Raw genomic sequence first — 20,342 nt, 5'->3', positions numbered from 1 at the left:
GGTAACAAACCGGCACGTTCTGCACATGTATCTGAATCTAAAGTATAATTTAAAAAAATTTTTAATACAGCTTAATAAGCATCCTCCATCCAGTTTTTGTACTTAGTGGAATCATTTCACCTTTCCATGTATTAAAATCTTTTGCCTGTTTTTAATGTTCAATTTGCAATTAAATTCTATACATGGGCGAGTATATCATCAATCTTAAGCTTTTAATATAAAGTGTTCATTTTAATATTGCCCTGTTTTTATCTCTTACTCTGATTTAGTTCCTCAGTTCCTCTAAGGCAATGGTGGTTTTGAGTTCTGGGCCCACTTTTTAGTAATCTGATGAAAGCTACCATCCTGTCTAAAAAAAAGTACCCCACTAGGTGCAGTGGCTCACATCTGTAATCCCAGCACTTTGGGAGTCCGAGGCCAGTAGGTCACCTGAGGTCAGGAGTTTGAGACCAGCCTGGCCAGCATCTGAAACCCCATGTCTACTAAAAAATGGAAAATACGGGCCGGGTGCGGTGGCTCATGCCTGTAATCCCAGCACTTTGGGAGGCCAAGGCGGGCAGATCACAAGGTCAGGAGTTCGAGACCAGCCTGGCTAACACAGTGAAACCCCGTTTCTAATAAAAATACAAAAATTAGCCGGGTGTGGTGGTGTATGCCTGTAGTCTCAGCTACTTGGGAAGCTGAGGTAGGAGAATCCCTTGAAACCAGGAGGCAGAGGTTGCAGTGAGCTGAGATCACGCCACTGCACTCCAGCCTGGTTGACAGAGCAAGACTCCGTCTCAAAAAATCAAAATACAAAATACAAAATATGCCGGGTGTGGTGGTGCACGCCTGTAATCCCAGCTACTCTGGATGCTGAGGCAGCAGAATTGCTTAGAACCTGGGAGGCGGAAGTTGCGGTGAGCCGAGATCTCACCACTGCACTCCAGCCTGGGCGAGAGAAGGAGACTGTGTCTCAAAAATAAAAAGTACCCTAAAATTTGTGTGTAACTTCAAAGGAGCTCACAAACTGCCCTAGGACTTTGGTTCTGTTCATTAACTGATTTTTTTAAAGCTATGCTTAGATGTACAGTGTTTGGGAATTAATAAACCACAAACTTAAGTTCCTAAGAGTACTTAGGCAGTTAGTTGCAAAGGCAGTATCTGTTTTGTTATTTTACTTAGCGGTGCAGAGGAAGAAAAAAATGACAATGGTATTCGCTTAATTCTCTTCCCTAAAAGTTGTGCTTTATTATAAAGTTTTTGGTTAGTAGAGATGAGGTCCCACCACTGGCAGTTTATACATCTTTCAACTGATGCCAACGTGCAACCTCAAACACTGACTAGTGGACCAATTCTCAGGTGATACTGGCCAGCTGATGGGCGTTGATTCTGTTCCTAGTTTGATTCTATTACGTAAATGCTGAAATCAGCCTTGAATGACTAAATTATAGGACCTCTAAGTAGAGATGATTTTATGTGGCAGGAAACGCTTCTTGGTAGTGTCACTCTGAAATTTCCCCTCCGTCATTCCACCCTATAAAGTCCCACAGCACTTTGCAAGTACCTCTGAAATGGCATTTATTGGGACCATTGTCACAACTGGAAAATGTTAGCATCATGGCTGACTTAAAATCCGTTATTTGATTTCTCAGAGTATTGATATTCAAAGCATTTCTATTTACATAATAATGATCCACAATGTGTAGCACAGATATGTATCCAGATGTGTGTGTTAGGGGGTGGGGGGTGCTTTTTCAGCCTATTGCATAAACAGAGAACTGACCTTACAGCATTTCACGTAAGCCCTGAGGTTTTGCCACAAGGATTGGAAAAAGAACTACTTATTGTAAAGAAATCCTCACATAAGCTTCCCTGATCTGCAGGTACTTAAAGTCCACCAATCTTCAGTTGGTTTTCCTTGGCTGATTCTTGTTCTGGCCATTCTGAAGCTGAATTATTTCTCTGTTTCTTGAGTCAGTGCAATTAGTCACACACATCCCTGCCCCGCCCTCCAACAAATTCCATCAGCTATGAACCTCTGACATCCAAAATAAACATATAATCTAAGTGAAAACAAGCAGTGCTTGCTGAGCAAATGCAAGGGAAGACCTCTTGTCTTCTCCTTCCCTCTTATTTAGAAATTTTGAAGTCAATGTCCTGGATATTTGACTATACCAATAGAGGGAAAATCTTAAATGCAACACTCATCCAGCCAATCCAGGTACTGGTTCGGTGAACATTTCCTGAATGAAGTGTTCCATGGGTTATGCCGAAACTTGTGCAGGGACAGCCAGTGATTTGTGGATGTGCCAGTTATTTATACATTTTCTAGCTCCACATCCGCCTTTTATTTCCCTGCTTCGTGATTCTGGAGCTGGGCCTTTTAAACATTTTTCCGTTGCCGGCTGGCATAATGTTAAGCGTGTCAGTGGAGCATGCTGGAGGGAGCTGCAGCAGAGAGGTGTGTTTTCTTTTTTCTTTTTGCTTCTCCATTGTGTAGGGGCCAGTGGCATGTAGAGCACCCAGCAATATATATCCCCCAGCAAATTTCAGTACCATCTCATCGAGAGAAGTGGGAGTTCCCCGCAAGTCCACGAGTCCCCTGCCCGCTTCCCAGCAAGTTTGCTAGTGCTCCAGCAGGCACCTGCCCAGGAGTTTCAGCAGGACCTCACAGGTTTCCCAGTAAGTCTCAGTGGCACCCCAGTGGGTGGCCTCCTAGCTACTTTTGTTGACACCTCTGCTCTCCAGCTCCAACCTTCAGCTTCTCAGCATTTGCTGAGAAGCCACAACTGCACCCTCGCCAACAAGGTCTGAATCTCAGTCTAGCAAGGGAACGTCTCCTAATGTTTTCGTTTTTTGTTTGTTTGTTTTGTTTTGTTTTGGTTGTTATTGTTGTTTTAGACAGAGCCTTGCTCTGTCACCCACGCTGGAGCGCAGTGGCACGATCATAGCTTGCTGCAGACTCAACCAGGGCTCAAGCAATCCTCCAGCCTCAGCCTCCTGAGTGGTTAGGAAGGATTATTATGGGCGGGTGCCCCTACAACTGGCTGATTTTTATTTTTCTTCCTAGGGACTGGGTCTTACTGTGTTTCCCAAGCTGGTCTCAAACTCCTGGCCTCAAGCAATCCTCCCTCCTTGGCCTCCCAAAGTGCTGAGATTACAGATGTGAGCCACTGTGCCCAGCCACTTACCCCACATTTGTTCTTTTCTTGGGTCCTCTGCCTCAGCACTAGAGGTAATGGCTGCTCCCTATATCCACTATTACTGTATTTTTTTAGCCTTCTCTTTACCTTTAGTAGTTAACCCCGTTACTGGTTAATAATTCTTTGTATCAAACTTTCCCTCTTGGAATTACTGTGTGTTTTCTGTCTCTGGACTGGACCCTGAATGGTACAATGCATTAAAATGATGCCAGTCATATGGATGCTCCCTCCTTTGGCTGGCTGATGAAGTAGTCTAGTATAAAGGGCTCAGCCCAATAAGTTTGTTGAGAATTATGTAAGTGAATCAGACAGGCTTCTTTCAGAATTTTGACAGAAAACTAAGAATTGGCCAGTCCTTAGAAGAGTGGACAAGATGCATAGTTGTCTTACAACAGTGACCATGTAAAAGAGTCACCAGACCCTGAAGCTGCCTCACTTCCTGCTGGCTTTCTAGTTTTTTCCCAGTCTGGTCAGTGGATATCCTTGCAATTTCTCTGTTTTCCTTAAGGTGGCCTGAGTTTCTCTTCCCTGGAATACAGGAGCCTAACTCTGGTTTCTTTTATTGTAATAACCAGGAATCTCTGATCAGTAAGGGTCTTCCTGATATTTTCTAACATTGAGTTTTTAATCTGTTTATCCTTGTTAGTACCAGCAAGAAAATACCATCTACTTAATTTGAGTGAAGAAGAAAAAAAGTGGTGTGTGTTTGTGACAAAAAGTGGGGTTTGTTTGTTTGAGACATGGTCTTGCTCCGTTGCCCAGGCTGGAGTACAGTGGCACGATCGTGGCTCACTGTAGTCTCAACCTCCCAAGCTCAAGTGATCCTCCTACCTCAGCCTCCCAAGTAGCTGAGACTATAGGCACACACCACCACACCTGGCTAATTTTTTATAGAGATGGGGTCTCACTGCATTGCCCAGGCTGGTCTGGAACTCTTGGGCTCAAGTAACCCTCCCACCTTGGCCTCCCAACATGCTGGGATTATGGGCATGAGACACCATGCTGGGCCCAAAAAGGAAGTTTTATATGATTCCTTTTTTTTTTTCTTTTTTTTGGTGGAAATGGTCTGCCTTTGGCAGAAGGGGGATGTAAGGGCATGGTGGAAGACTACATTATGGATTAGGGCCACTAAAAATCTTGCAGTTTCCAATGTTTTCCTGGAGTTAATCCTACTCTACATTCCTTCTATATCCCTAAATATTTCTTTTTGATATCCCCTACAATGGCCACTTCAAATCTTTACTAGTTTCTGAAGTTCCTACTCCATCTCCATATTCATTTCATATTCATATTTACTGCAGCCTTGACCTCCCTGGGCTCAAGCACTCCTCCCACCTCAGCCTGCCGAGTAGCTGGGGCTACAGGCACACGCCACCCCACCTGGAGACTTTTTTATATTTTTGGTAGAGATGGGGTCTCTCCATGTTGCCCAGGCTGCTCTCAAACTCCTAGGCTCAAGTGATCCACCTGCCTTGGCTTCCCAAAGTGTTGGGATTATGGGCATGAACCAATGCACCTGGCCACCTCTCTCTATATCTTTCCGTTACATGTCTTAAATTCTGCCCTTGGCTGATCTACCTATGCACCAGATCACATTTATTTATTCATTCATTTGTGTGGTAGACTGCCAATTGTTCCCCAATAGAGATTGCTGGAATGTATCATTAGTCTCTTTTATCTCCTCTCACTGAATTCTGCTGCTTAGAACTTTGATGTGATAGCTGGAACTTTATCTTGGACCAAGAAGGAGGGCCTCCTCCTAGGGATGGCAGACTAAAGAGGAAAAAGGAGCCTGGGTCTCTCAAGACTCCGTGGAACAGAATTGCCACGCCACTCCTGGAGGCTTTGCCTCTACTATTTTATATCGGGAAGAAACTTCTGGTTAAGCCACTGTTATAGGTTTTCTGTCCACTCTCAGCAAAACCTAATCCTGACTAATCACAGTTTTGATATCTGGAACTGCGCACCAAGTAACATAAGCTAAGATAGTGCGCATGAGCTTAGTGAAGGAGGGTGGGTGTCAGGAAGCATCCACACAGGCATGTGTGGTCTGGAAAGTGGGTGATTCTTGTGTGGAGCATCCTCACATTTTCTCCCTCTTCCATTCCAGACTCTTATCTTTATCTTTTATTTTCAGTCCCTCTCCTGGCCTTTGCATTATTTACTAATCTTAAATTTCCTGGTATTACCTTATTAGTACACTAATAATGTGTAAATAGACTTACTCTTGTAGCTGTTTCCCCTCTTGGTTGTCTTAGCTCCATTCCCTTCAGTATCAAAATTCATGCATTCACTGCTTTGCAGAATCTCATTCCTGAAGGGAGAAGTTCAGACAGCTGGTAAATTTAGTCATTCAAAGCTTTAAAGTAAATTCATATTACAAAAGCAGCCGCTTTATTTGCATTGTTTCCCAATGGAACAGTTCAGTGATAACACTCATTACCTATTTTGACAACCAAGAAGTTGACATTAGCCAGAGATGGTTGCTAACACAATAATTATCTTTCCTAACTCATTTCTTTAAAATCATTGTACCTCCAGACCGTTGTTTTTCTCTCTTTCCTGAATCCCCTAGGTCCTATAAAACACGTCATCAGATTACACCATCTACTGTCCCTCAGTTGTCTATATCATCCATACCCAATAGATACTCCCCTAATATTTTAATAATTATAGAGTTTAATAGATGGCTCAATACCTCTTTCACCACTCTTGCCATAATTCTTAGTGATTCCAATATCCATTGAACAATCTTTCCAATACTCAGAGCTCTCAATTTTTTGACCTCCTGACCTCCAGTGATTTTTTTTCCTCCATCTGACCTCAGCTGCCAGTTCCCATGGTTACATCATAGACCTGGCCATCATCAATAACTGGCACTTCTCCACGGTTTCCATTTCAAGCATCCCATTCTCTAATCACCAACTCCTATATTTCCTGCTTACTTTCTCTAAGATCCTCTCCAACAATTCTTTAACTCCCTTGGGTCCTCCATTCTATTGCTCCTGCCAACTTTTCATTCCATTGCAGCCCCTTTAGCCTCCATTGCAGTGAGGTATTACAAGCCACAGTTCCTTGCTTACCCAGCTTAGTTTCCACTGTACAATATTATAAATCACATCCTTGAATACACTCTTAACTCCCTTACTGCAGTCTCCATCACCCTTGTCTAGTAATACCCCAATCCAAGTTAGATACAAGTCTCTGTCTACTCTGTGCACACAAGTGACTGAACATGACTGGTCCTGTTTGCCATCACTCCCAATGACCCACTTGAGGGGTTTGTGCTGCCCCCCTCTGGAACTCTGGGCTTCAGCGAACTGGAGAGTGGGTGTTCTTTAAATGTTGCACCCTAGGTGCCTCCGTTGCCCTGGTGGACACCATGGTGTACCATCCAGATCTCCCCTCCAGAGTTTTCCTGAATCCGGGCCAGGAGCACTAACATTCCTTTATCCACCAATCATTGGATGTAGGTGGCCCAGGGAGCAGGTATGACTTTGAGCCAGGCAGCTCTCATGAGCCAAGGGCAAGTCTGCAAGAGACTGAGCGGGAGCTGTCAACCACCAACACTCCCTGCTGCTGGGGGCATAAGTGCACAGGCCGTTCTAACCAAGCTGCTCCCTCCTCAGGGCTTTTGCACTTCCACTTCCTTCTGCCTGGATGTTCTTTTCCTAAGTTTCCAAAGGATGCACTCCTTTACTTCCCTTAGGCCTGTGCTCAAGCATCTGGTTGCCAGAGAGGTCTTCCCTAACAGCTGTATTCTCTCCTATCACTCCACTTTTTCTTCATAAAATTTAGCAGCACTCAACATATTTTATTACTTTAGCTGCTTGGTTTGGCCTTCCTTTGCTAGAGTGCATGCTCCAAGAGGACAGGGTTCTGGTTTGTTTGTATCTTCCATGTCCTGAATAGTTCCTGGTCTTCATTAGGTCCTCAATATGCCAACATATATTTGATGGGTGCACAAATTGAAATGCCTTAAATTCATAGTAGTAAGCTCATAAGGCAGAGTGATTTAGTGGAAGGAGCTTAGGGTTTTGGAGTTAGACTGATTTTTGAAAACACCTTTATTTAGGTATAAGTAGCATTTAATAAATTGCACATATTTAAGACATAGTACATTTTGACATATGTATACACTCATAAATTCACCACCACAGTTCACATAATGAACATGTTCTTCACCCCCAAGAGTTTCCTCTTGCACTTTTGTAATCTCTCCTTCCTGCCATTCTCCATCCCCAGGCAGCCACTGATTTGCTTTCTGTTTTTAAGAGTAGTTTGCATTTTCTAGAAATTTATATGATTGGATCAAACCATCTGTATTCTTTTTTTAGGTCTGACTTTTTTTGAGATTCATCCATGTTTTTGTGTGTTCCTTTTTTTGCTGGGAAAAATTTCATTTGTTTATTACTTATTTTGGCTGACAGACATGTGGTTTGCTTATAGTTTGAGGATTGTTAAAAATAATGCTACTGTGAATATTCCTGTATGTTTTTGTATGGACATATGCTTTCATTTTTTTTGAGTCAATACCTAGGAGTGAAATGGTGAGGTATGTGTTTAACTTTTTAAGAAACAGCCAAATTATTTTCCAAAATGATCGTACCATTTTCATTCTTACCAGGCATGATATTTCTGAGTGTTCCACATCCTTGCCAACACTTAGTTTACTCAGTCTTTCTAATTTTATTATTTATTTATTTATTTATTATTTGAGACAGAGTCTCATTCTATTGCTCAGGCTGGAGTGCGGTGGTGCGATCATGGCTCACTGCAGGCTTGACCTCCTGAGTTCAAGTGATCCTCCCGCCTCAGCCTCCCAAGTAGCTGGCACTACAGGCACATGTCACCACATCCAGCTAATTTTTAAAAATTTTTTGGACAGACAGGGTCCCATGATGTTGCCTAGGCTGTTCTCAAAACTCCTGACCTCAAGTGATCCTGTTGCTTTGGTCTCTCAAAGTGCTGGGATTACAGGCACAGCCACAATGACCAGCTTCTAATTTTAGACATCCAATAAGTATGTATCTCACTGTGGTTTTAATTTGCATTCTGTGGGCCCAGCACAATGGCTCACGCTTATAATCCCAGCACTCTGGGAGGCCAAGGTGGGCAGATGGCTTGAGCCCAGGAGTTTGAGGCCAGCCTGGGCAACATGGTGAAACCCCATCTCTACAAATAATACAAAAATTAGCCAGGTGTAGTGCTGCACACCTGTGGTCCCAGCTACTCAGGAGGCTGAAGTGGGAGGATCATTAGAGCCTGGGAGGTCAAGACTGCAGTGAGCTGTGATTGCGCCACTACATTCCAGGTTGGGTGACAGAATGAGACCCCGTCTCCAAAAAGAAAAAAACCTTTTCTGCATTCTGCTAATGACTAGTGATGCTGAGGATTTTTTCCATGCCTTTATTTTCCACGAGTATGTCTTCTTTTGTAAAGTGTTTGTTCATATCTTTTGCCCATTTTGTATTGCGTTGTTTTCCTATTACTGGGTTTTGAGAATACACACACACAGAATACAAGTCCTTTATAAGATATATATTTCCCCCCAGTCTGTGGCTTATCTTTTCATTCCCTTAATAGTGCAGAAATTCTTCATTTTAATGAAGTCAAATTTATCAAATTTTAAAAATGGATTATACTTTTAGTGTTGTATATAAGAAATCTTTGCCTAACCCAACGTCACAAAGATATTCTTTTGTGTTTTTTTTCTGGACATTTTATAGTTTCAGGTGCTACATTTAGATCTCTGATCCATTTTGAGTTCATTTTTTAATGTGGTGTGAGGTATGAATCAAAGTGTATGTTTTCTGCATATGGTTATCCAGTTGTTCCAGCACCATCTGTTGAAAAGCCTATTCTTTCTCCTTTGGATTGCCTTGTATCTTTGTTGAAAATCAATTATCTATATATGCGTGGGTTTATTTTTGGACTCTCTGTCCCATTGATCTATTTATCTATCTTCATGCCAATACCACCCGGTCTCTATTTTATTTTAGCTTTATGGTAAATCTTAAAGTCAGGGACGGTAAATGCAGTTCTTTTCCCTTTTTTGTAATCCTATCTTGGTTGAAAGTAGAAATCAGACTAATGCGTTTTAACTCTAGTTTGATCATTTAATTCTTGTGTGATTTCAGATAAGCCAATTAATTATGTTTATTATTCATTTATGTATCTGTTCATTGTTAAAATTATACATTGTAATTCTTAAATTAAATGCTAATTATTATTAAGAGTGTGAACTAGGAAGACAGCTCTGGAAATAAAAGGAACTAGCCAGGCGCAGTGGTGCATGCCTGTAGTCTCAGCTACTCAGGAGGCAGAGGTGGGAGGATTGCTTGAGCCCAGGAGTTGGAGGCTGCTTGGCAAAATAGCAAGACCCTGTCTCTAAAAAAATGAAGAAAAAAAAAAGGTACTGGAACTGCAGGGTGGTATGGGGGGTGGATAAATTTAATGTGCTCACCAGGGACCTCTCACTATCTTTCTCAGTACAGGGACATGCTCCTGCCCTTTCATATTCCATGTTGAAGTTTTGCAACAAATTCTTCCTGACAGTAGGACCAATCACTTACTTTGAACTGAAAGAACAACAACAAATAAAGGTGAAAAAAAATAAAACTGGTCAGCATCCCCGAGTTTAAAATAATTGTTCTACCACATCAACAACTTTCTGTGCAGCTTTCTAAAATTTTTATTTAGACAGAAATTGTTTTAAAAAGAAGGTTGCTTTGAAACCAAGGTTACAGTAGCTTTTTGGCCCGCTTGCTGTGGCTTTCTCCAACTCTCTTCTTCTTTTCAGTCTTTGCAATACCTGTCCCTGCCAGTCTCCAAGTGTCCCTGGTTACAGGTCAGCTCCACACTGAAGGGGAGGAGCTACTTCCTAGGGTCTCTTCCCAGCATCACAGCCCTACATCCCAGCGACCAACGGTGTTATACTCCTGGGGGCCAAAGGGGACCCTGATTGCTTTGTTTTGTGCCATGTGAGTACTATGTCCAACAGGATGGCTGGTGGACGAGAGACATGTTTGCCTTTGATTGGATTCATTCTTATCTGTCTTAAAATGGTGAGTTCATCATTCCAACTACCCACAACTATTTAGGGGAAAAAAGAAAGACACATTATTTTTCTCTCCTTTTTTTTTTTTTTGAGGAGTTGGGGAATAGGGAGATAGAAATCAGAATACTTTGGTTTGTACCGAGGTTGTATATGTTTGCGTGTTTGAAATTTAATGCCATATACTAGAGAAAGAAAACAAGATTATCATTATATTTTAAGAACAAAGATTTCTGAAAAATCTGTCAGCAGCTACTGACTTAGTTCAATAGGCAGATTCAAAGGGAAAAAAAATGAAATAGTAATGGGATCTGCCTCCAGCCTCTAAATTCTATTTAGAGTTGCTTTGTGGTAGATTTGGGTGCCGGGAAATGATTTGTGTGGAGAAATACTTGTATGGATTGAAAGACTGCTCACGTTAGGTGTAAAAATGTTGTGATTAATTTATTACCGCTTTTATTCATGTTTTACGTTTGTTCAAGTTGTGTTTTTCTGTGTGGTTCTAATTTTCCAAACTTTCCTTTTCAGGTTGCTTCAGCAAAATCAGGTACAATTTTCTGACCTGCAAGTTTTTCCTTCTTGTATTTGATTTTAATTTCCATTGTTAATTCACGGGCTACCCTGAAATATAAAGGCTATATGAGAAAAAAAATTCAATATTTTCTGAGCACTCACACTGGGTGCTAAGCACTCTATTGGGTCCTGGGGAGACAATAACTGGTAAGACAAATAAATGGATTGAACTTGAAAGACAAATCTTCATAAAGTGTTCTTGCTGAGGACTATAATGTACAGAGCCATGTAGGCATGCATTTTCTCATATACAGTTAGCCATGTGTGAAATATTACAATGATCATCATTCCAGTTAAGATATTGTACAGAGTCTAATTTATACAAATGTTCTTGTTTATCTTCTGGGGAATTAGAGGGAAAATGAGAAATGTTATATTTGATTAAATTGTCAATATTCCCTACTTTAAAAAGAACTTTATACTTCTAATATTGCATATTTGAAATATAGACAATAGTCACTCAGGGCTGAAAGGGGACCCTCTTTTAAAAATAGTTGATCTCCATCTTTCTTGAGTAGATAACTGAAGGCAAAAATAATTTATCTAGAGGCCCCTCCTAGCTCATTTGTGCTAGAAATCTAAGTACCTGGAATGGAAATTTATTTTTAGGAGGGTTAACTTATCTGTAGGAACCACATAATATCAACCATATCACCGATAAATTCTCATAGTGATTCAACATAAATTAGAAAAATTTTTATTTATTATTTTGTCTACACCACAGAAAAGGAAGTGAAATTAAGACAGTTAAAAAATTTGATACAGATATATGTCTGAGCCATGAAATTTCATAAAATTCATGCATATACAGTAAGTTTTTAAAAATTTCTATTTCCTGGCCAGGTACCAAGGCTCACGCCTATAATAGCACTTTGGGAGGCCAAGATGGGAGGATTGCTTGAGCCCAGGATTTCAAGACCAGCCTGGGCAACATAACAACACCCCACCTCTTGCTTTATTCTTATTTACTTGTCTTATTCTTGAGAGATCTTTAGGATTAGCCAGGAAACTATAGGAGGGTCTGCCTGGCCATATACAAAGTGGCATTTTTTTTTTTTTTTTTTTTTTTGAGACAGAGTCTCTGTCGCCCAGGCTGGAGTGCAGTGGCGCGATCTCGGTTCACTGCAAGCTCTGCCTCCCGGGTTCAGGCCATTCTCCTGCCTCAGCCTCTCCGAGCAGCTGGGACTACAGGCACCCGCCACCACGCCCGGCTAATTTTTTATATTTTTAGTAGAGACAGGGTTTCACCGTGGTCTCGATCACCTGACCTCATGATCCGCCCGCCTCGGCCTCCCAAAGTGCTGGGATTACAAGCGTGAGCCACCGCGCCCGGCCGGCTTCTTAAACAAGTCGACTTTGGGTGGACAGAATCTAACTCTGCCATCTCTTACAAGGTCCTAGCACACCCAGGACAGACCAAGCCCTCAGAACAGGCCCCTTTTTGGTGTTTATAGCATCTGCACTAATCTAGAGAAATGGTGGGTCAGGCTAAGCTACTGATGCTGCTGCTAATTGACTCAACTGCTAATTGAGTCCCGGCTTTTCAACAGATAGAATGTGTATTAGCTACACTGTATAGAAGGTTTCATTTTGGTTGTGTGTATTTTGATTCTCTTTGGGCTCTGGTATTGCTGTGTATCTGTGTCTGGTCACTGGGGCCTCGTGGGCTAATTTAGATCTCTTTGAGCTGGTGGAATGCACAGATGCTGAGAATCAAAGGCTTCATTTTTGACTGATCAGAGTGGTTGGTTGCACATCTAGGGAATAAAGTTTTCTCTTTCATCAGTCCACTCAGTGGGCTAAACATAGAAGTAAGAAAGAGTAAGGAACTGCTGCTATTTTACGGACTTTACACTCCAGCTTCTCAGCTACTAAAGGGCAACATACTACATAGGTGTTGATCTCCTTTCATTGTTGATGCTGGTCAGAGCCTGCCCTAAAACCAGGTGTAAAACAGACAATCTGTCTCTCCAGCCTGTGTTTGCCACATACTCCTCAAAATCCCACTTTCACAGGACCCCTCCATGGCAGTGCCATATGGTCTGGCTTTTCCGAACCCATCAAAATTTACTTGTCTTGGCTCATACACAAACATGCGCGTGCGTGCGCGCACACACACACACACACACACGCACTTTCCAAGTGCCCTAACATAAGATTATTTCACTTATTCTTTACAACGATCCTAAAATGCAGGTATTTTAAATTTCAAAGTAAATCCTAATACGTAGGTATTAATAATCCGTATTTGTCAAGGAAGGTAACAAGTCTAGAAGAGGTACAATGACTTGCATGCCTTCACACACAAAAGTAAATAGCAGGGCCAGGGCTCAAACCCAGAGCTCCTGAATCCAAACCCTTTGCTATTTTCCCACCACACAACCCCGAGTTTCATTCTGCGATACCGGCTTCCTGCATTATGACTTCCAAGCAAATGTGCCTCTCCTAGATCAATTCCATGAAGCCAGTTTTGTGGAGCCCGCGGGCCCCGTGACAGGCCTGTGGGGAGAGGGTCTGTGTCATGCTAGCCTTTTAGATGCCTTTCAAACCGCTCCGTGAATGCATGATCCGGCCTCCTGTGTCTGTGGCCAGTTTGGTTGTCATTTTCCCAGGAAGTTAGTTCATTCCAATGAACCGAACTGGTAACATAGGAGATAAGATTAACTCTGGGGACAGAGGAAACAGAAGGAGTTGAGAGACACCAGAAAATTGGAGGAAAGAAGGCATATAGCACAGGATCATTAGCTGGGGGAGCAGAAGAGGGATGTGTGTGTGTGTGTGTGTGTGTGTGTGTGTGTGTGTGTGTGTGTGTGTTTGTTGGAAGAGGGAGCCCCTGCTGGGTCTTTCTATTCTGTAGAGGAGAGAGGGAGCGAAGCCCTTTCCTATAGAATTGGCTTCCACTGGCAAGTGGCTATGATGAGCAGGCCTGAGACTTTCCTCCAGCATATATAACTGTCATAATTTTCTTTCAATGGCAAAAGAGACTATCCTGGGTGATGTTCAAGGAATGTCTGGCCAGGGCACAGAGAAGACTTTGTTCATTTTTGCAGCATGGTTATTTCTGAGATGCTGCCAAAGCTAACTCTCTGGGCTATTGGTACAGAAAGAGAAAGTTGTCTGTATCGTGCACATAGGCACTTGGCTCTGGGAGAAGGGGAGCTGATGCTGGAGAATCACCTGTCTGTCTTTACTCCTTCTCCCTCTTTGCCCTATAGTTGTGCTTGTTTGTCTTCCCTTTAGTTTTGAATTTGACATATAGTGATTTTACCCAGCAAGTGGAGTACATTAAACCTGAAAGTCCAAGTGCCAGTTTCAAATAAAACTCAGCTATTTTTGTTTGACCTTTTCTTCCACTTAGATCTCCTATATCCAAGACATTTTGCATCTATGGAATTTTGTAAAGTAGTCAATCTGATTACTGTGCTGTATCTCCTACTCCATACTCCTGAGTGTAGGAATGCTTTGTGTAAGCCCATGACATAAGCATTCATATCTCCTGGCAAACCATAGCCCGGCCCATTGCATTCTTATGCTGAGGCAGATATTGTGATAGAGAAAGGGAGAATAAAGCTTATTTTTATTTTGTATGGAAGAATCTGAGAATTATTCCACTCTGATAATATGAAAGAAAGTGCTATGGAGTAATTATAACAAAGAACTCAATCCTCCCTCCTTGCTCCATTGGATTAAAGGTTATCCGGAAAACGTGCAAAGTGCATGAGAGAGTGACCACAGCCACTGAGCGGAGGCAGGAGGAATGGAGATGGGTCCAGCTGGAGGCAGTGGGATGGCTGTGGGACCAGGAGGGGAGATCAATGGCAAAGCAGCCTGCAAAATTCACAGAATGCCCAACTGGAGTAGAATACTCTGGAAGAAAGCCTCTCAATTATTCTCTCTCTCTTCCCAGAGTTCTTTCCCGTAATTACTTCTCATTCTTATTTAGCTCTTTTAAAAGTACAAAAAGTGCAAATTACCCCACAGGCAACCGGGGAAAACTTTGAAATCCCATCCCTGAGTGAGAGGTTTGAGCTTTCTGGATCTCTTCTGGAGAGTAGCTTTGTCTTTCTTTTTCTCTGTTTTTCCTTGATCTGAATAATAAGGGCAAAACTTCTGTCTGAAGGAAGCCATGAGAATGATTTAGCTTGAAGAGTAAAATGATGAAAGAAGTCATCCTTGTAGGTATCTTGGCTAATGTACAACTCTAAAACCTCTTTCAGCTCCTGAAATACCCACCATTGATCAGGCATATTCAAAACTCAGCAACAGTATCACTGTGGAATGGGCTACAGTGCCGGGTGCCACCAGTTACCTCCTCACGGCTGAAGACGGGGACACAGTCATTGAAACCATGGTGGCCAATTCCCCAGGCACTGTGACGGGACTAAAGGCTGCAACCTTGTATGAAATCACCATCAGATCCATCAGCGCTGCTGGGAGAAGCCAGGCATCACCTCCAAAGCAGGCAAAGACAGGTGGCTGGATGGATGCTCATCCTCCGTTGAGTGTTTGCTTGTGACTTGGATCAGTTATTCTGGTGCTGCAAATGCAGAATGTGATTTGGTGTCACATGAGTGCCTACAATTCACGGCCCAGAAGTGAAAGCTACCAAATGATGCTGTTTGAGAATTCAGCTATCTGTGGAGGAGGTGGCATTTAAATGCCAGATGCTTTGCTTTGGAAAATAAAGCGCATTTCTGGGCATCTTTAAAAGCATCCCAGCTTTTAAATCTCTGAAATAGGGATTTCTGGTTTTAACACGCCAAATGAAGAACACAGAGAAGGGATTTTGCTGCACTCTGACCATATGGCATATATGTTAACAAAACAAATAAAAGCATTTGGAGTTTGTCATCAGCATTACTGAAATTGATTTGATAAAGTTGTACCTAGGCATATTTCTGAAAAGTTATGTGCACATTAAAATGGTGTAACCCCTCATTTTCCCATTGATTTATATTATGATTACAGGAATGTTTTATCTAATTTCTGACTAACTTCAGTTAAAAGTAGTGCCTGATATTTAGCGTTTCTCTGTTTCCCATTCTTCTGCCAAGTCATTTATGATTAGTATACACTTAAATAGCAATTATTTAATGCAACTTTGTTGTGAATGCTCTTATAAAGCAAATAATTATTGTATATTATGGATATCAATTTACTTGCTTCTAAATTTGAATTATCCTCTATTGGACTTTGGTAACACAAATGCATGTGTTTTTATTTTTTTAGTGTTGGCTGCACCAATTCTAGAAGTAAGCTCTCCAAGTTCAGACTCCATTCTTGTGCAGTGGGAAGCTGTATATATGGCAATTGGATTCTCCGTGTCCATTATGCGAGCCAATGGCTTGGGGAGTATATGGAAAGAGAATACTACAAACACCTCCTTGACATTCACCAGTTTAGAAGCTGGGACTCTCTACACCATAAAGGCCTATGCATGGAATGCCAACAGAATCCCTGGGGATGACTCCACCTGCAATCAGAGAACAAGTAAGAACTTCTCAGCTCAGCCTCGAACAATCCTACTTTTGATTAATGAGGGGGGCTGTGTGTTGCAGCCATCAAGGGCAGTGTTACATGACAAGTACAGAGCAGCTGGCAGCAGCTATTTAAATTTATTATAAAGTTATTTATAGTGCCTTGTCTATTCCTCCTCGGTAGTTTAAACGCTTCCTGCATGGATAAAGAAATGCTACTCAGAATGCACACAGCATGGCTCCGCCCTCTAATATCCAACTCAATTTCAGCATTCACATTCGACCTCACACAAAAGAAGATGATTCTTGTTAGGTTTACCCGTCACCGCTTGTCCCTTTCTGGGTTCAGGCCAATTAGTATAAGAATTGGGCCAAATAGGAATTCATTTGTTCAGCAGATACTAAATGAGTGTGTGCCAACTTTGAGCTGGCATTGTTCTAGAGATACAGCAGCAAGCAAAGCAAGGTTTCTGCAGGCACAGTGCTTGATGCTGCAGTGGAATTCATGTTTCAGATCTGTTTCCCAAAGGCCTCAGCTTGGGTCTGAAGTCAGCGTGGGGCTTCCCACTATTGCTCCTCCAGCTGTGGGGAGAAGCTGAAGCTTGGTGTGCATTTTCTCACCGTCCCACCTAGAGGTCCCCCGAGCAAAGGACTCTGCAGCATTACAACTGGAGGTCCAGACTGAGCTGCTGGAGTGAGCCAAGCGAATGAGAGAGAGAGAGAGAGAGAGAGAGAGAGAGAGAGAGAGAGAGAACGAGAGGGGGTGTTTTTTCTTTCCTTGAGGCAGAGTAAGCCATCCACTGGCAATGTAACCTACATAGATACGAGACTCTCACCAACCAGATTAGCTGTTTCTCCACTTGGGGAGGACACAGGAAAGGATGGAAAGAAACCAGAAATGTTCTCTCCAACTTTCCCTAAGTTTGGAGGGGAATAAAAGCCCCATAGTGTATGGGCCAAGGCAGAATGTAGGGAGAAGAGAGGGGTTTGCCTTTTATACTATTTCCCTAGGGAGGTAGTATAATCGTAGCCCTGCGGTGATTCATGACAGGCTTGGTGAGTCAGGATGTCTGTGACAAGTCAGTCTCCCTGGGCCTTTTCCTAGTCTGGCTGGCTTGCTTTCTTCCCTCCTTCCCTTATCTTCCCCTCCTGTCCTTCCCTTTCCTTTCCCTTTCACACTGCTTTTTTCTTTCCACATTTGTTGAGGGCCCACTGTGTGCTGGGCATAAGTTAGCTGATGGAAATACAAAAGCAAATAAAGCATGATCCCTCCACTCAAAGAACGGACTATGTCAAAGGAGAGACCAATGGTGAGTCAGCGTTTCCAGTTTCACCTGACCAGTGCTTTGGCAGAAGGCTGCCGACACAGCGAGGCACAGGAGGGAGCATCTTCATCAGGCTGGGGCACTGAGACAGCATCCCCTAGAATAACTTGTTTCTTAAAGACTTTCCCTTCATAGATTTCCCCATGTTTTACAAAGCTTTACAGAGTTTAGATTTCGCCTCTGGATTAGTTTCCTAGGGCTGCTGGAACCACAAACTGGGTGACTTGAACAATAGAACTGTTTGGTTTCATGGTTCTGGAGGCTACAAAGTCTGAAATCAAGGTGTTGGCTAGGTTGGTTCCTTCTGAGGGATGTGAGGAAGAATCTGTTCCAGGCCTCTCTCCTTGGCTTGTAGATGGTTATCTTCACATTCACATGGAATTTTCCCTATATATGTTTATCTGTGTCCAAATTTATTCTTTTTATAAGGAAATCAGCCATATTGGATGAGGGCCCACCCTAATGATCTCATCTTACCTGATTACATCTGCTATGACCCTATTTCCAAATAAGGCTACATTCTGAGAGTACTAGGGGTAAGAACTTCAACATATGAACTTGGAGGGAACTCAAGTCAACTCATAACAGGCTCTCACTACTCTACCTATTTTTCCTAGTTCTCCCATGCTTCCTGTGGGAAAAGCAAGTTGCCCTAAAACACTGCAGGCTACCCCTACCAGCCCTGGGCCCAGCACTTCCCTAAAGCAGAACTGCCTCTGCAGACTAGCTGACCATGCAGTGGGAAGGGGCCTGTCGAGATGGCCCACGGGAAAAACATGGCAGGTGCCTGCCTTACAGAGAATGAGTTAGGTCCTCATGTCCTCAAAGAGGCCTTTCCGGCCGGGCACGGTAGCTCACGCCTGTAATCCCAGCACTTTGGGAGGCCGAGGCGGGTGGATCACGAGATCAGGAGATCAAGAACATCCTGGCTAACATGGTGAAACCCCGTCTCTACTAAAAATACAAAAAATTAGCAGAGCATGGTGCCGGGCGCCTGTAGTCCCAGCTACTCAGGAGGCTGAGGCAGGAGAATGGCGTGAACCCCGGAGGCAGAGTTTGCAGTGAGCCAAGATTGCGCCACTGCACTCCAGCCTGGGCGACAGAGCGAGGCTCCGTCTCAAAAAAAAAAAAAAGAGGCCTTCCCTGTTTGCCCCAGACATGTCCAGAGGATGCTGGTCTCTGCTCACAGACTGTTTAAGCAGTTTCCTAAGGCCTGCTGCGTCGGCGTTATTACAGTACAGATTCCAAAGAACTGAGGCCGATTTCTCCCCTCCCCAGGCCAGGACACCTTCTTACTCTTTTTTAATGCGGTAACTCTTAAGAAAGGAAGGTATATTTACAAGCATGTAGGGTTAAGTGTTTTGGAGACACTAAAAGGCTGCCTTAATATGTATGCATCACACTTGACACCTTCCTTCCTTCCTTTTGATAATGAATGGAAAGAAAATCTGCTCCTCTAGAAACAATTATGACCGAAAAGCTATTGCAGTAAAAGTTGTAGCAGATGTCAAAAGTAACGAAGGGATATGTTTAGTTTCATTGATCAATAACAGAAAGTATTTGACCTATCACTTAATAATAACGTACCCACGTGGCCCTTTTAGTTCTCCCCATTTATAATTTCATTTAACTATTTTAACTACTTATTAAATAATGCATTAATTCATTCAAAATATGTCTTTTGGCACCTATAGGTGTTAGGCATGGATCTTATTAGATCTATTTAGATATAAGAAAAAATTAAATAACAAAAAGGGTAAATAATATGGGGTCAAGGTCACACAGTATATTATGAGTTTGCATAGTAGCAGATGAATTACCAGTTCCCAGGCATCATCCTAAATCCCAATTTTATGCTTTGAACACTTGTAATTATCCAACTATTGGGTACCTTATCCTCCAGGCTCTGCAACATTGTTATGCCAACTCTTACGTAGTTTGTAAGGCTACTACAAAATCTTAATTGTTTCTCTAAAATGTAGGTCCTCGGGCCCCTGCCAACATTCAAGTCTCTTTCGATAGTGGAGCTCTGAAGGCATCTTTTTCATGGGCACTGGCAGAAGGAGCTTTCAATTATACTGTGATGGCTTTGAGTGACTCTTCAGAGCTGACCTGCAGTACAACTTTCAGTTCCTGCACCATCTCTTCCCTCCAGTGTGGAACTGAATACTTGATTTCAGTTTTAGCAAGTAATGATGCTGGATCTAGCAAATCATCTTCAACAATGACCCTGAAAACTGGTATGTAAACAAGAGTGAGACTGCTGTAGGGCTTGCAGCCCTGACTGCTGTAAGGGAGACGTTCACTGACAATGTTTCTGAATACTCTGGAAAAAATGGAAATGAAAGCCTGGTCTAAATGAAAGCATTGAGTTGGACATTCTCATGAGTTTGAATAATATTGATAGTGAAGCGAGATATTGTGTATTGCAAAAAGCACTTTTTGGAAAATTAGGAGGCCTGGTTTCTATTCCAGATCTTTCATTAATTAGTTTTTTCTTTTTCCTTTGTAAAGCTGTGAAAATTCTAAGATGTGGTTTGAGTTGTACACAGCTCTAACTGTGCATACAGATAACTGCGTCTTCTTTACGTCATGTCTCATGTCCTAGGCTTCGTGGGAGCCGCCATTTTTCAAGAAAAAGATAGGATATTTCTAGTTCTGAACACGTGTTTAGATATTTTTCCATTTTCATTCTTATCAGAGAGATAACCACATACACATGTGG

At 42.4% G+C, this 20,342-nt stretch overlaps 1 protein-coding gene across 1 annotated transcript in view; it reads left to right on the top strand.

Annotated features, from left to right (window-relative positions):
* Window positions 1–10,112: 10,112 nt before the first annotated feature.
* The window catches only part of FNDC7 (fibronectin type III domain containing 7), a 33,461-nt gene continuing 23,231 nt past the window's right edge, over window positions 10,113–20,342 (top strand). The window contains exons 1-5 of the mRNA XM_004026240.5: window positions 10,113–10,252; window positions 10,771–10,789; window positions 15,033–15,287; window positions 16,045–16,305; window positions 19,600–19,857. Coding sequence (XP_004026289.3) covers window positions 10,178–10,252; window positions 10,771–10,789; window positions 15,033–15,287; window positions 16,045–16,305; window positions 19,600–19,857 — 868 coding nt within the window. The 5' untranslated portion in view covers window positions 10,113–10,177. The remainder of the gene's footprint in view (window positions 10,253–10,770; window positions 10,790–15,032; window positions 15,288–16,044; window positions 16,306–19,599; window positions 19,858–20,342) is intronic.

This window comes from Gorilla gorilla, chromosome 1 (genome assembly GCF_029281585.2).
Source record: "Gorilla gorilla gorilla isolate KB3781 chromosome 1, NHGRI_mGorGor1-v2.1_pri, whole genome shotgun sequence".
NCBI lineage: Eukaryota > Metazoa > Chordata > Mammalia > Primates > Hominidae > Gorilla > Gorilla gorilla.
This window is presented reverse-complemented; position numbering and strand designations above follow the sequence as displayed.